General features: G+C 32.8%; 2 protein-coding genes across 5 annotated transcripts; both read right to left on the bottom strand.

Annotated features, from left to right (window-relative positions):
• Positions 1-529: 529 nt before the first annotated feature.
• LOC108476999 (uncharacterized) lies at positions 530-4,049 on the bottom strand. Of its 3 annotated transcripts, none has more exons than XM_017779398.2 (9): positions 3,830-4,049; positions 3,612-3,725; positions 3,382-3,464; positions 2,819-2,902; positions 2,561-2,636; positions 2,369-2,441; positions 1,850-1,923; positions 1,053-1,146; positions 530-820 (listed from the first exon to the last, which is right to left on the bottom strand). In XM_017779398.2, exons 1-9 carry the CDS (start codon positions 3,918-3,920, stop codon positions 751-753), a joined length of 759 nt encoding a protein of 252 aa, XP_017634887.1. In that variant the 5' UTR covers positions 3,921-4,049; the 3' UTR covers positions 530-750. The 3 variants fall into 3 exon arrangements, with proteins under 3 accessions (XP_017634887.1, XP_017634888.1, XP_017634889.1); XM_017779399.2 differs by having other exon boundaries at positions 530-817; positions 3,830-4,048; XM_017779400.2 differs by lacking the exon at positions 2,369-2,441 and having other exon boundaries at positions 1,850-1,934; positions 2,547-2,636.
• A 1,151-nt stretch (positions 4,050-5,200) lies between these two features.
• On the bottom strand, positions 5,201-10,746 carry LOC108476966 (probable hexosyltransferase MUCI70). 2 transcript variants are annotated; one of them, XM_053022515.1, is made up of 9 exons: positions 10,581-10,746; positions 10,148-10,446; positions 9,944-10,048; positions 8,721-9,073; positions 7,831-8,042; positions 7,477-7,733; positions 7,194-7,372; positions 6,398-6,460; positions 5,201-5,714 (listed from the first exon to the last, which is right to left on the bottom strand). In XM_053022515.1, exons 2-9 carry the CDS (start codon positions 10,380-10,382, stop codon positions 5,634-5,636), a joined length of 1,485 nt encoding a protein of 494 aa, XP_052878475.1. In that variant the 5' UTR covers positions 10,383-10,446; positions 10,581-10,746; the 3' UTR covers positions 5,201-5,633. The 2 variants fall into 2 exon arrangements, with proteins under 2 accessions (XP_052878475.1, XP_017634842.1); XM_017779353.2 differs by having other exon boundaries at positions 6,398-6,474; positions 10,148-10,744.
• Between the last annotated feature and the right edge of the window lie 404 nt (positions 10,747-11,150).

Here is an 11,150-nt window from a genome sequence, read left to right as displayed (position 1 = left end):
AAAATCAGGAGGTGTGTAAACTTAAAAAAGAATACACACATAGGTATATAGTTTTTGTCACTTATGGTAAGTGGCTTCAAGGAAACCTTTCAATTCGTTGTCATTATCATGATTATTGTTATCATCATCCTCATCTAGTTTAGATTTTGGGTATCATTTGATGTGAATTGTCCACCAAACAAAATTTAACATTAATGCTCTACATCTATCAATCATATACTACATAACTATTTTGAAATAATAATAATAATGCAATGGCTCCCACTGAACATCAAACAAGCGTTGGAGATTTTATGTTTCAAAGACATTATCATTTACTTAGGTCAATCAATTGAATTATTTATTTGGGTTTTTGGTAGATTACTTCTTCCATGTTTCTTATTACGTTTCGTTTCTTCTAAAAAGTTAGATAACATACTAGTAGTTTTGTCCAAACATTATTATTACTAGTATCCAACGCATTAAGTGATTGATGACACTTAAGCAATAATAACAAAAACACACAAAACAACAAAGGAAAAGCAATCCCTTTTATCAGACAAGAGAGAATATTGGCATCTGTGTTAAGAGCACAAATATTTCTATTTCGGTTAAATAAGCAAATATCTCTGCTATGCTATCCCAATTCCCATCAGTTTCAGCTCTTCAATGCGCATTTTATTGTCAACATCTCAACAAAATTTGGATGTGATTAACAACCATACAAGCAAGTCTACAATTCTACCTGAGTTTCTATAATAAGATTAGGATTTATGGATCTGAGATGAAAATATACTTCTCTATATCCGCGAATGTCTTTACATCTTTACCCCACAACCTGCTTGATAAAGATAAATGCACCATGTCATCTATATTTTCATCATTGACATATTAGCAACGAATGCTTTTACCAATTGCTTCAACTCAATGTGCATATAGGAAGAAAGTAAGTACAATAGTCGTCAGTTTCAAATATGAAGCACTTTGGTGGACAAGAAAGTTTGTTGTGTTGCATCTTGATAGCAATCTCAAACAACATCAAGCCTAAACACACTGAAAGAAAGTGAACTTACCAGCAGTCTATCCCGACAGCATTGGCTCCGACTTTATCTGCCTTTAGATCATCCCCCACATGTACCACCTTGTCAGCCTCCACATCAATTTGATCTACAACAATTCCAAATATCTTTTGATAGCTTCTTTGACAAGGGATATATCATCATTCTTTTTGGCTTTGGATTATTGCGAGAAAAAGTAAATTTATTTTTCCATATCTTTGAAGTTACTGGACAAAGTACCATGTGTACATTAAAATAGTGATGGAGTGTGGTGGGCTCAAAAATAAATCATGTTATGCCATTGGAAAAGGAAAAGGAGAAGAGTTTGCTATAGGATATGTTGTGCAAATTGAAGCACCACATCATGATTTATGTGTTTGTATGTGAAGAAATATCATACTTAATCATGCAATTATAAGCAAAAATAGCAATCAACTTGACCAATTAAATTTTAAAAATTCCCAATGGTTAGCACAATATGGAGAAACATGGAATTAATCATAAACTATCCTATATGGTAATTACTTCAAATGCTCCAATGTTGTAGATCTCTTTCTCATGAAAATGTAGAAAACAGTGAATGCATCCATAATTCCACATCACATAGAACATGCAAATACATTGACAGTAACACTTGTCATTCTCAAGTTTCTAAACAAAGATGATATGTTAAACAAATTGATAACCAAGCTAGTTACAGAGATGGAAAATTTAGCAAAGCCGGGCATGGAAGTAAATCTATTATCTTTATGATTACTATTAAATGTATTATTTACCAATGAATAAGATATACTTTGGTGCTTAATACAAACCTAAAGCAGCTTTAAATATCCTTGCATCTGGTTTTTCATAACCAACCTCTGAAGATATAATTACAGCATCAAACCTGAAAATAAACTAAAAAAAGGGTTACAAATCAAAAGTAAAGAAGATTATATGGAAGATTTGAATGGCTGAAGCCTATGCCCTTTTTTCCTTTCAGGCATCTAACACAGAAGTAGAAGTGGAAAACAAGATGAGGTATGGAAGGGAAGTTTAAATCATCTTTTCCTTTGCATGAGCCATCAAAGGCAAAGCATAGAGGAACTAAACTAGATAAACAACGAGTCCACGTCAAGTATAACAAAAGATGTATCCCAACAAGTTTTAAGAGTAAAAAGATATGATCACCACTAATTAAGGGGGAAAACAGAAGTAGAAAGTTCAGTTTTTTTCTGATTAAAGTAGCAAACATTTGTAAGCAACCTAATGAATAATTGATACATTAAAATGCGTGGCTCGGCATTAGGAAACGCCAAGACAACAGCATCAACACAGCACTTGATACTTACAGATCTATGACATTGAGTTCCTTCAATACCTTCCTCAATCGGGTGTCAAAATTGGACACAACAGCCACTTTAACTGTACCATCACTCACCATGTGAGAAATAAAATGGTGGGTGGAAAAGCTATTGTGATCAATCCGTATTACCATTATTAATTGTGAAAGAAAAAGAAGAGGAATACTTGATGAATATGACCTCCAGCATTTTTGAGAAGCCATATTGTTTCAGACGCTCCATCTGGAAGACGCCATGCATAACCATTTCCATAATGCTGAAAGAGGCAGTAAACCAGACTTCAGCTTTAACATAAAATGAACTGCTGGTCTAATTACGTGCATTTGAGAGAGTCACTAATTATAGCAGCCACTTAAGTTCTTGAAACTCTATTCATAAGTACAGTAGTACTTCAGGAACTTAAAAGTGGAAAAGGAAAAGTATGTCCCAAACCATCACCTCATAAACTTCCTCAAAATAATCGTCATTGGAACAACCAGTGGCTTCAGAGACAACAAGTTTCCAAAATGGCTTTCCATCCCCCTATCAATGATACAACACAAGAGGAAAGATACATCACAACTATTTAAAGACAATAGTTCACTAAATTAAATATAATGTAACAGAGCATGGACTGTGAAAGTAGTATTGGGAACAAACATGACAGATTCATTCTATGGGGATACCTCCACTTACACCTGTATACTTCATAATTTTTTTATGATTGATATTTTGAATTTGTCTATAATTGTACTTGTTATGCATCTAAAATTTCGAATCAATCCTATATCTCTATCATATCAATCTAAACTTGACATGCATGATCTCCATCAATCGGACTATAATGAGTGAATTGTTAAAATATTAATAGTAGGAAATGTTATGGAAGTGTGAATTAATTTTACATCGGTGGGCATGTGGGATCCCTCCCATATTATAATGCCACATCCAGTCCCCAGTATTCGGTTGAGAAAACAATATTCATATCACAATAAAAGAGAGCAACAAAGGAAACCACGAACCTCGTAACGGAGCTTATCAGGCCAGGGAGCAGCAAAAGCCCTTTTAAATCCTTTCTTTATTTCAGCTGAATTCAATTTCAGACCTAAAAGAGAGGGGAGGGGATTGTCAAATTGAATAAAACTGAACACTAGGAAACCAAATTTCAAGCGTTAAATCAAGAAATAATGCAAAACCCACAATGGTAAGTCTCTAAAATTCAACAATAAAATATGGGTAGATGAAAAGTGACCGTGTTTAGCTCCAATAGAAGCGTAAGTCTCTTCTACAGGCTTGGATAATTGCAAGAGAGTGCCTGCCGCGTCCAACAGCAGTCCATCGTAAGCTCTTTTAACCGAATTTCTAACTGCAAATGGTCCCAAATTAAGGAATTCAAAGTGAACAAACAAAGCAAAAGGAAAGAGTACTTTTTTTTTTGAAGTAGAAAAGGAAAGAGAGAAAAATAATAACCAGAGTGAATGGAGATGGAAGAACGGCGAAGGGCATAAAGTGATGTGAAAAGAGCCTTGCTATGCCAACATTTCGTGAAGCAAGATTCCATTTTTCTGAATCAGATTGCTCTGGCTCTGTGTTCCCTTCTACTTGGGCGATCAATTCTAGCACAGGCCTCCAACTGTTTCCTTTAGCACCGTATTTTCTTCTATTCCTTTTATTTTGTTTTTCCTTTTAATCTACTTAGTTTTTTTTTTAATTATTTGAATTTTATAAAATTGTACATTGAAGGTGGCTGTATTAATTTTTATAGTTGATTAAATGAAAATTTATAATTAAATTATAAAAATATTATTTTAAATTCTAAATAAATAAATAAATTTAATTTTATATTTAATTTTATTACTTCTAAAGTAAATTAATATGACGTCAAATTTATTTTTAAATATTAATTAATTTAAGTTTAAATAAAATAATAAAATTACTTGTTTTAGTATAACTTTATTATTTTTAAAAGTTTAAAAGTATTTATATCATTCACTTTTAATTGATAAAATGAAGTCCACACTTCTATATACAAATGATATATTGTAAGTTTTAAAATTTTATTGTAACAAATTTTATCACAAATTTAAAACTTTAAGAGTTAATGATTTAATTATTATTATTTTTTTGGAAAGATTTAAGTTTACACTTTCCACTTATACAGAGAGAGAAAGATGAGATATAAAATTAAATATTTGTGTAGAAATATTTATGGATTGATATGAATCGAGTTATATTTGAGTCGAATATAAATATGATATTAACATATTTTATGCTTACTTTAATTTCATTAACCTGAAAAATGAGCTTAAGATGTTGCTTACTCACTTATATTTAAAAATATTTAATCAAACCCATTTAAATATGACTATATTATTTTTAATTTCAAATTTAATAATTATATATTTTTCATTTATTAAAATTTCATATATAAACAACATTTCTTTTAAGTTTACATTATGTTATAAATTACATAAAGATATAAAAATAACATGATACAATATATTATAAAATTAGAAAACAAACCAAGTTAATCTTATCTTAAACACTTTAAATGCTCAAGCTCTATGTTCAACTCATATTTTAAACTAGCTTATATATTTTTACTTAAGCCCATCTTCCGAGTCTAAATCCAAATTCTTTCAAATTTCAAGTGAACTTTTAGACTTTAATAAATAACCCAACCCTTAAGAAATCAAAAAGCAAGAAAATAGGAAAAACAAAAGAAAGAACCAAATGACTAGCCTGCACAGGCACGGCACACAATAATGAAGTCTGATATGCTGAGAAATATAATTCAAGGGACAATACTTTTGGGTGCTTCTCGAAACAATAACCAAAAGCTATCAACAGAAGCCATACTTTTCAATATAATATATGAAATTGAAATAACATTAGGGGATATTACAAAGTGTTTGTTATGAGAAAAGCTTTGGTAGGAAGTTGGGTTGGAACTACAGAAAAAGAAGACAAAATGGCAGATAACCCCGATGTATTTCCTGCAAAGTGACACTGTCTGCTTCCATCTCCAAATCATTCAGACAACCCATGGTTATGACTACCTTCTATAAACTTAAGCATCATTCCACCTGGCATGTAGGAATTGAATAGGTTTTTATGGATGAAGAGCTCCATTTCTTCAGCAGAACTCTACTCTGCCAACTGTAATTTAAGCACTTGTAGAAATCCCAAGAAACTGGTTTGCTTCTAATTCCTGTCAAGCTTGAAAAATCCATGAAAAAAAGAGTCCCGGAAGAAAAAAAATCGTGGTTTTACTTCATAGAGAACCCAGTGTTTCACTTTCGCTGTGGATATCAATGCAAAGACTGCATTTATGCTCCCAGAAAACTAGCATAATCTGTAAACGGAAATTTGAGAACTTCCTGATTATTGCTTTATTAATAATGGTTTCTATGGCTATGGAAACATGTTCTCTCAAATGTCCTTTTGAGTTTGTCATTTAATTTTTATCATACAATTAGTCTCCTACCAGCAACAAGCTGGTATGAGCTTTGATTATACTTTAAACAAAGTTACTCTAATGTCAAATTGATGCCTAAGCAAATGATATCCAATTGCAGTTAAATTTTAGAGATTTTCACTAAACAAACTACATTGAACATGTCTTACTGTGGCAGCATAGTAAATTAGCTTTTCACCTACAGGTTTTGAAGTCAAAATTGAAGACCACACAATCAACTTTAAACAACGATCATAATTAGTTTCACGCACCTAATTTTCTTGACTAGTAGATATACTCAAAGTAAAAGGATCAAGGACAAAAATAGACTCAAATTGACCTTTATTCACTATTGACCTTACTCATAAAAGCTATTTTGCTTGGTAGATGAATGACAACATTGAGGCATAAATTAGTCCAAGTGGAAGACGCCATCACTAGCTACAATTGGACAACAGTTCCTAAACGCTGCTAAGACAGAACTATTAACTTCTAAGCTTCGAGCTGATACCTAGCTTCTATGTTATCAGAATGCTTTCAGGTAAAATTGTACAAGGAATATTAGCCATATGTCATTATACCTGACTGGTCACGGAGGTGGAGGAGATGACAACAACCGATGCCTGAATAATTTTGCCAGTGCTCTGCGCTCACAGTCCTGCATAGAGTTAATATATGCAAATATAAATCCTTAACATAGTAACCTTCATTGTGATTAATGACTTAAATGTGTTATTCATGCATATCAGGGATCCATGTCATGTACAGCACAAGAAGTATACATATTTTCTCTTATCTGATTATTCTAGCTCAGCATATATATAGTTCGAACAATGTCAGGGAAAATAAGTTGCTTGAATTCTCTAGGAGCAATTGGTCTTAATTTTTTAGCCCTACTCTGACAGCTGGAAGTCCTACATGCATAAGGGTTTCAAAGGCACAATGCTAAGTTGCATGCCATTGATTCAGAAATCATCACGATCCAGCAAAGCGAGCTACTTTCAATAAAGATTTCACAGGAACCAGAATACAATTGTTAGTTAGACATACCAAATCTCAAAGCAAACAAGACTATCAAGGCACCTGCCTAATAATGTTTTATAGTGATAATATCTGAAAAGCAATTAGATTCAGTGGCGATGAGCAGTCATCAATAAGAAGCTTATTTAACAAATCCCAGGTGTCACATAAACCATTTTATTAAACAAGAGTTTGCTAACACATATTGTTCGCCTCAAACATAATATTTTGCTAAGCTTTGAAAAGGAAATACAGTCAAATTCTATGTAGAAACTGTATTTTAGCAACAGCAGGCCCCTACAACAAACAATGCGGTGACAATATACAACAACATACCATATGCAATTGTAAAATCACCTTAAACATATTTAGATGGAATGGTTTATCTGGATTCATTCTCGTCAACTTCAAATAAGTATATGCAAAGCTTAGTTGGTCACGTGAGGTAAATCGATCAACTTCATTGAACCACAAGCACGAAAATAAATTTGACATTGGCGTATGAGCTCGGATGATAAAGGAACCTTCAGGTACATCTGGAGGGTACATTGAGCACAAATCAGTTCCTGGCATGCAAGAGAGCTAAGATAAAAATAAGAAGGTTGATGTTCAAACATAAAAAAGGCTCCAAGATACGCACAACTTGGAAGAGAAATCTTTGGGTCTGAAGGGTTAAACTTTCTGAGGCCGTCAGATTGGTAAAACATAAACTGCTCATCAATGGCTGTATGGTTGTACTTATTCAGACGCTTATTTTGTAGTACCTCTTCCCAAACACAGTGGCGATCATAATGGTTTGAAATGGCATACTCTGCTCTCATTCTCCACAAAAAGAATTCAATGATAAGCATTGGGTCAGTATTAAGTCGCATCTTACTGTCAAGCCATATTGAATACCTGAAAATAAACATTAAAATATAGTATTTAATTGAAGATCATGCGCAAGACTCAGCAGGATAAGCATGAGGCTTAAAAACTATAGACATAATCTCACCTAGAAGAAGGGAAAAGACGATGTGATAAAAACTTTGGCACCTTTCCAGTTTTCCGCATGTCCAAGTACGGTAAATTCCTCACAACAACAATTTTCCATAGACCAACATATCCTTTCTCATCAGGAGTATGTCCTTCTGAAGACAGTTTTGACAGCGTTTGCTCATCCACGAACATAACAAAACACACATTTTTCTTGGAAAATTCACTAATCTGAAAAAATAAAAAATAAAAATATATGGGGCATCACAGACAGAATAGAAAGTTTTGCAGATCATCCTAAAACTAAAACAACACTATATACCAATCACCTTGTTCGTTCTGCTATATTAACTTTTAAACAGTAATTAAAAACCACAGGAACTAAACCCAGCTAAACATATCTGCCCAAAAATAGTTGTTGGCAGTGGAGATTAGGATATCATCAGAGAGATTTGCAACTTATGAAAAAGAAAAAGAGACAAGACAAATATCAAACTAGAAAGTCAATCATCTACATTTCATACATCAGATTGAAGTCTCCCAACTATTAATGTTTCAAAAAAATTGGTTTGTATCTCCATCCCTTTAAAGTCTTTAGATACATTTAACTTTAACTTTACGAATGATAATACTTGGATTAACTCCCTCATATCCTGTCTTAAAACATTCAAGTTTGTATCTATTCTTCTCTCTTCGGTTGAGATAAGTTGTGTAGAAGATATATTCTTTAGAAAAGGTTAGGCTTCTTATTCAACAGCTAAATGTATCGCAAATGCATAAAATAAGCATAAATTCAAGGAAGAAAACAAGACATTTGAACTAAAGATGCTGATTCTCTCTGTCTTCTAGACATGAATACATGCATTATACAAGGCAAACAATGAGATTTGATAAGGAATGCTCATGTACCAATCTGCTAGTTGGTCTTCTCAGAAAGTCAGAGCTTCCAAAAATGCAAGAAGACACTGCAACTCGACAAGTATTCATGTATGCCTTATCATTTTCACTCAATTCAAATCCAGGGCTTGATAATCTTGACATGCCCTTCACAAAACCACAGTGAATAGTTTGATTCCTTGCTAAGAATGATTTTTCTCTTTCATTAAGAGTTTGATACCCTCCAAATCTACTCTGAGGTGAGTTGGCATGTGGATTCACCTCCCTCTCCACATACCCTAGTGAAAACTGTGTGAAATTCATATAATTCTTGGGCTCTAAAATATTATCAACTGCTGCTGCAAGCCCAACTTCGCATGGAAAATCTGAAAACAAAAATGTTTAGCATTATTTATGAGAAATAATTTGCATAAAAAAGTTAAGTTTTGACTTGTAAGGATTTAGATCTTCAGCGAAGAAGAAAAAGAACTTAAGCATATCGGTAAAATAAATCAAGTGACAATTTCGTTAACATAAGATCTAGATAGTGCATTCCTAAAGCAATAAGAATTGGGAAAAAAAAATAAGTTGTGTACTTGTGTTTAATTAGGAGGTTGCTATTCATGCAATAGAATAGTTCACAATTCATGCCATGAACAAGAAAACAAATGGTAACATAACATTCTAGTATACTAAATGCAAAATGCAGTGTTGACACTAATATTGTGCTAGAAGACATGGCAGTAATCATTTATGTGGATTTTGTCCCAGCATTGCTCGCAAGGAACATGTAGAGGAATTGAAACTGTTTGGGAAAGAATCATGTATAGCTGTAAATTGTATACTTAGCAAGGTGTCAAATCTGTCAGTAGTCAGTAATTATTATTTTCCTAAGAATTAGTGATATTTTTTCATAATTTATGTAGGCTGTAACTTTCTAAAAGTTTTACTCAATGAATTGAATCAATTATTCCCCAACATTCAGTCTTTTAAAGTGAACACAATGTAACACCTTTAACATAAGCAAACGGCAAACGATCAGTAACTCAGAACAGAAGAGCTAAAAACGAATAAAGCACAACAATCAGCCATTTTTCAACGTGATGAAATCTATAAAAATTCACTGCCAAAAACTAACATGGATTTGCAAACATCTTCCACCGCTCATCAAACAGTTAGAATTTTTTTTTTTTCTGAAATGATCTTAACAACAAACAGAAGCATAGAAATCCAAGGAAAGAAAGAAAATCTCTTACGCTGCTTACGACGCTTGCTTTTGGGCGGCGTCAGGGGGGCATCGTAGCTGGAAACTTGTTCGAGTACTTCTCCTGATAAGGGAAGATGTTTTTCTTCCTCATTACCTGAACTTATATAAACACAATTAGATTAATTATCCAATAAAAGAAAAAAGTAGGATTAGGAAGAAATAAATGAGCGAAAAGGAGAGCTGCGAATCTGACCGTTGGATAGTAATTTAAGGACAAATGTAGCAAAAACGCAGAAGAAGAGTACAGCGAGAAGAAGCAGTAGCCAACGGAAGAATCTAGGTTTAAGAAAATTACGAGGAAACCTCCTTCCTCGACGAGCTACGCGAGAACCCTGCTCGTTTCGAGCCACCCCCGAGTTCAAAATCGCACCAATTAAGCCGCCTCGTCTCTCTTGTAACCATTCTCCATTGTATTTAAACAAAGCCATCGCAAAGAAAGCTTTGAAGAAATTGTCGCTAATGATAACAAGCTCCTCATCATCATCTCATCTTCTACAAATTAAAAAAATATAATAATAACCATCAGATCTGTCATCTATGCATCCCCTCTGTTTCAAACAACCGAAATTTTAAATTTTCAGATTCGATGTTAAATTTTAAAGCGGGAATCAAAATTGAAGAAGGACCTTGAAGAATAGGAACATATAATTTCACGAGCGTTAAATTAGGATTTGCTTAAGGTTAACGTGAGATTTTTTTTTACCGACGGTGTGTCTGGCTTTAGCGGGGTTCCTATTTAAACGCCAAGTTCGTTTGCTGTGGACCGGATCAGACCAGACCGGACGTGTATTTTTTCCTTTTTATAGTTCACCTAGGTTTTTTTTTTTTATCTCAAACATAAATTTAATATATATTTTATTTTTCATGTTGTTTTACGATTTATGCCCGAGAGTATAGTTGTCCTATTAATAATATACCTTTAAAGTTTGAATATATATTCTTTTTTAATAATACAATATGATATATTATTGCGCCAACACATTAGTACTTAAATATTATTTTTTTATTTTGGTCCAAAGAAATTTTTTTCAATTTAGGTTATGTTTGGAAAACTGAAAAATATAAATGTTAAAAAATAAGTACAAAAAATCAATGGTTGAATTTAAGTTATAAAATATATTAATTAAAATTAAATATTGAATATACTTAGATTGTTTGATAAAAGATAATATAGTTTTAAATGAAATAAATTGTAT

The sequence above is a fragment of the Gossypium arboreum genome, chromosome 12, assembly GCF_025698485.1.
Source record: "Gossypium arboreum isolate Shixiya-1 chromosome 12, ASM2569848v2, whole genome shotgun sequence".
NCBI lineage: Eukaryota > Viridiplantae > Streptophyta > Magnoliopsida > Malvales > Malvaceae > Gossypium > Gossypium arboreum.
The sequence above is the reverse complement of the archived record's forward strand: the minus strand, read 5'-3'. Positions and strand labels throughout refer to the sequence as shown.

Bases quoted from the DNA above. Each gene is read 5' to 3' on its own strand.
- LOC108476966 (XM_053022515.1), bottom strand. From the start codon at position 10,382: ATGGCTTTGTTTAAATACAATGGAGAATGGTTACAAGAGAGACGAGGC. The intron at 10,049-10,147 runs GTCAGATTCGCA...ATATAAGTTCAG, and splicing joins CCTTAAATTACTATCCAACG to GTAATGAGGAAGAAAAACAT. The intron at 6,461-7,193 runs GTGATTTTACAA...CTGTGAGCGCAG, and splicing joins TCCATCTAAATATGTTTAAG to AGCACTGGCAAAATTATTCA.
- LOC108476999 (XM_017779398.2), bottom strand. From the start codon at position 3,920: ATGGAATCTTGCTTCACGAAATGTTGGCATAGCAAGGCTCTTTTCACA. The intron at 2,903-3,381 runs GTTCGTGGTTTC...TATCATTGATAG, and splicing joins CTGATAAGCTCCGTTACGAG to GGGGATGGAAAGCCATTTTG. The intron at 2,637-2,818 runs GTGATGGTTTGG...TGCCTCTTTCAG, and splicing joins ATTTTGAGGAAGTTTATGAG to CATTATGGAAATGGTTATGC.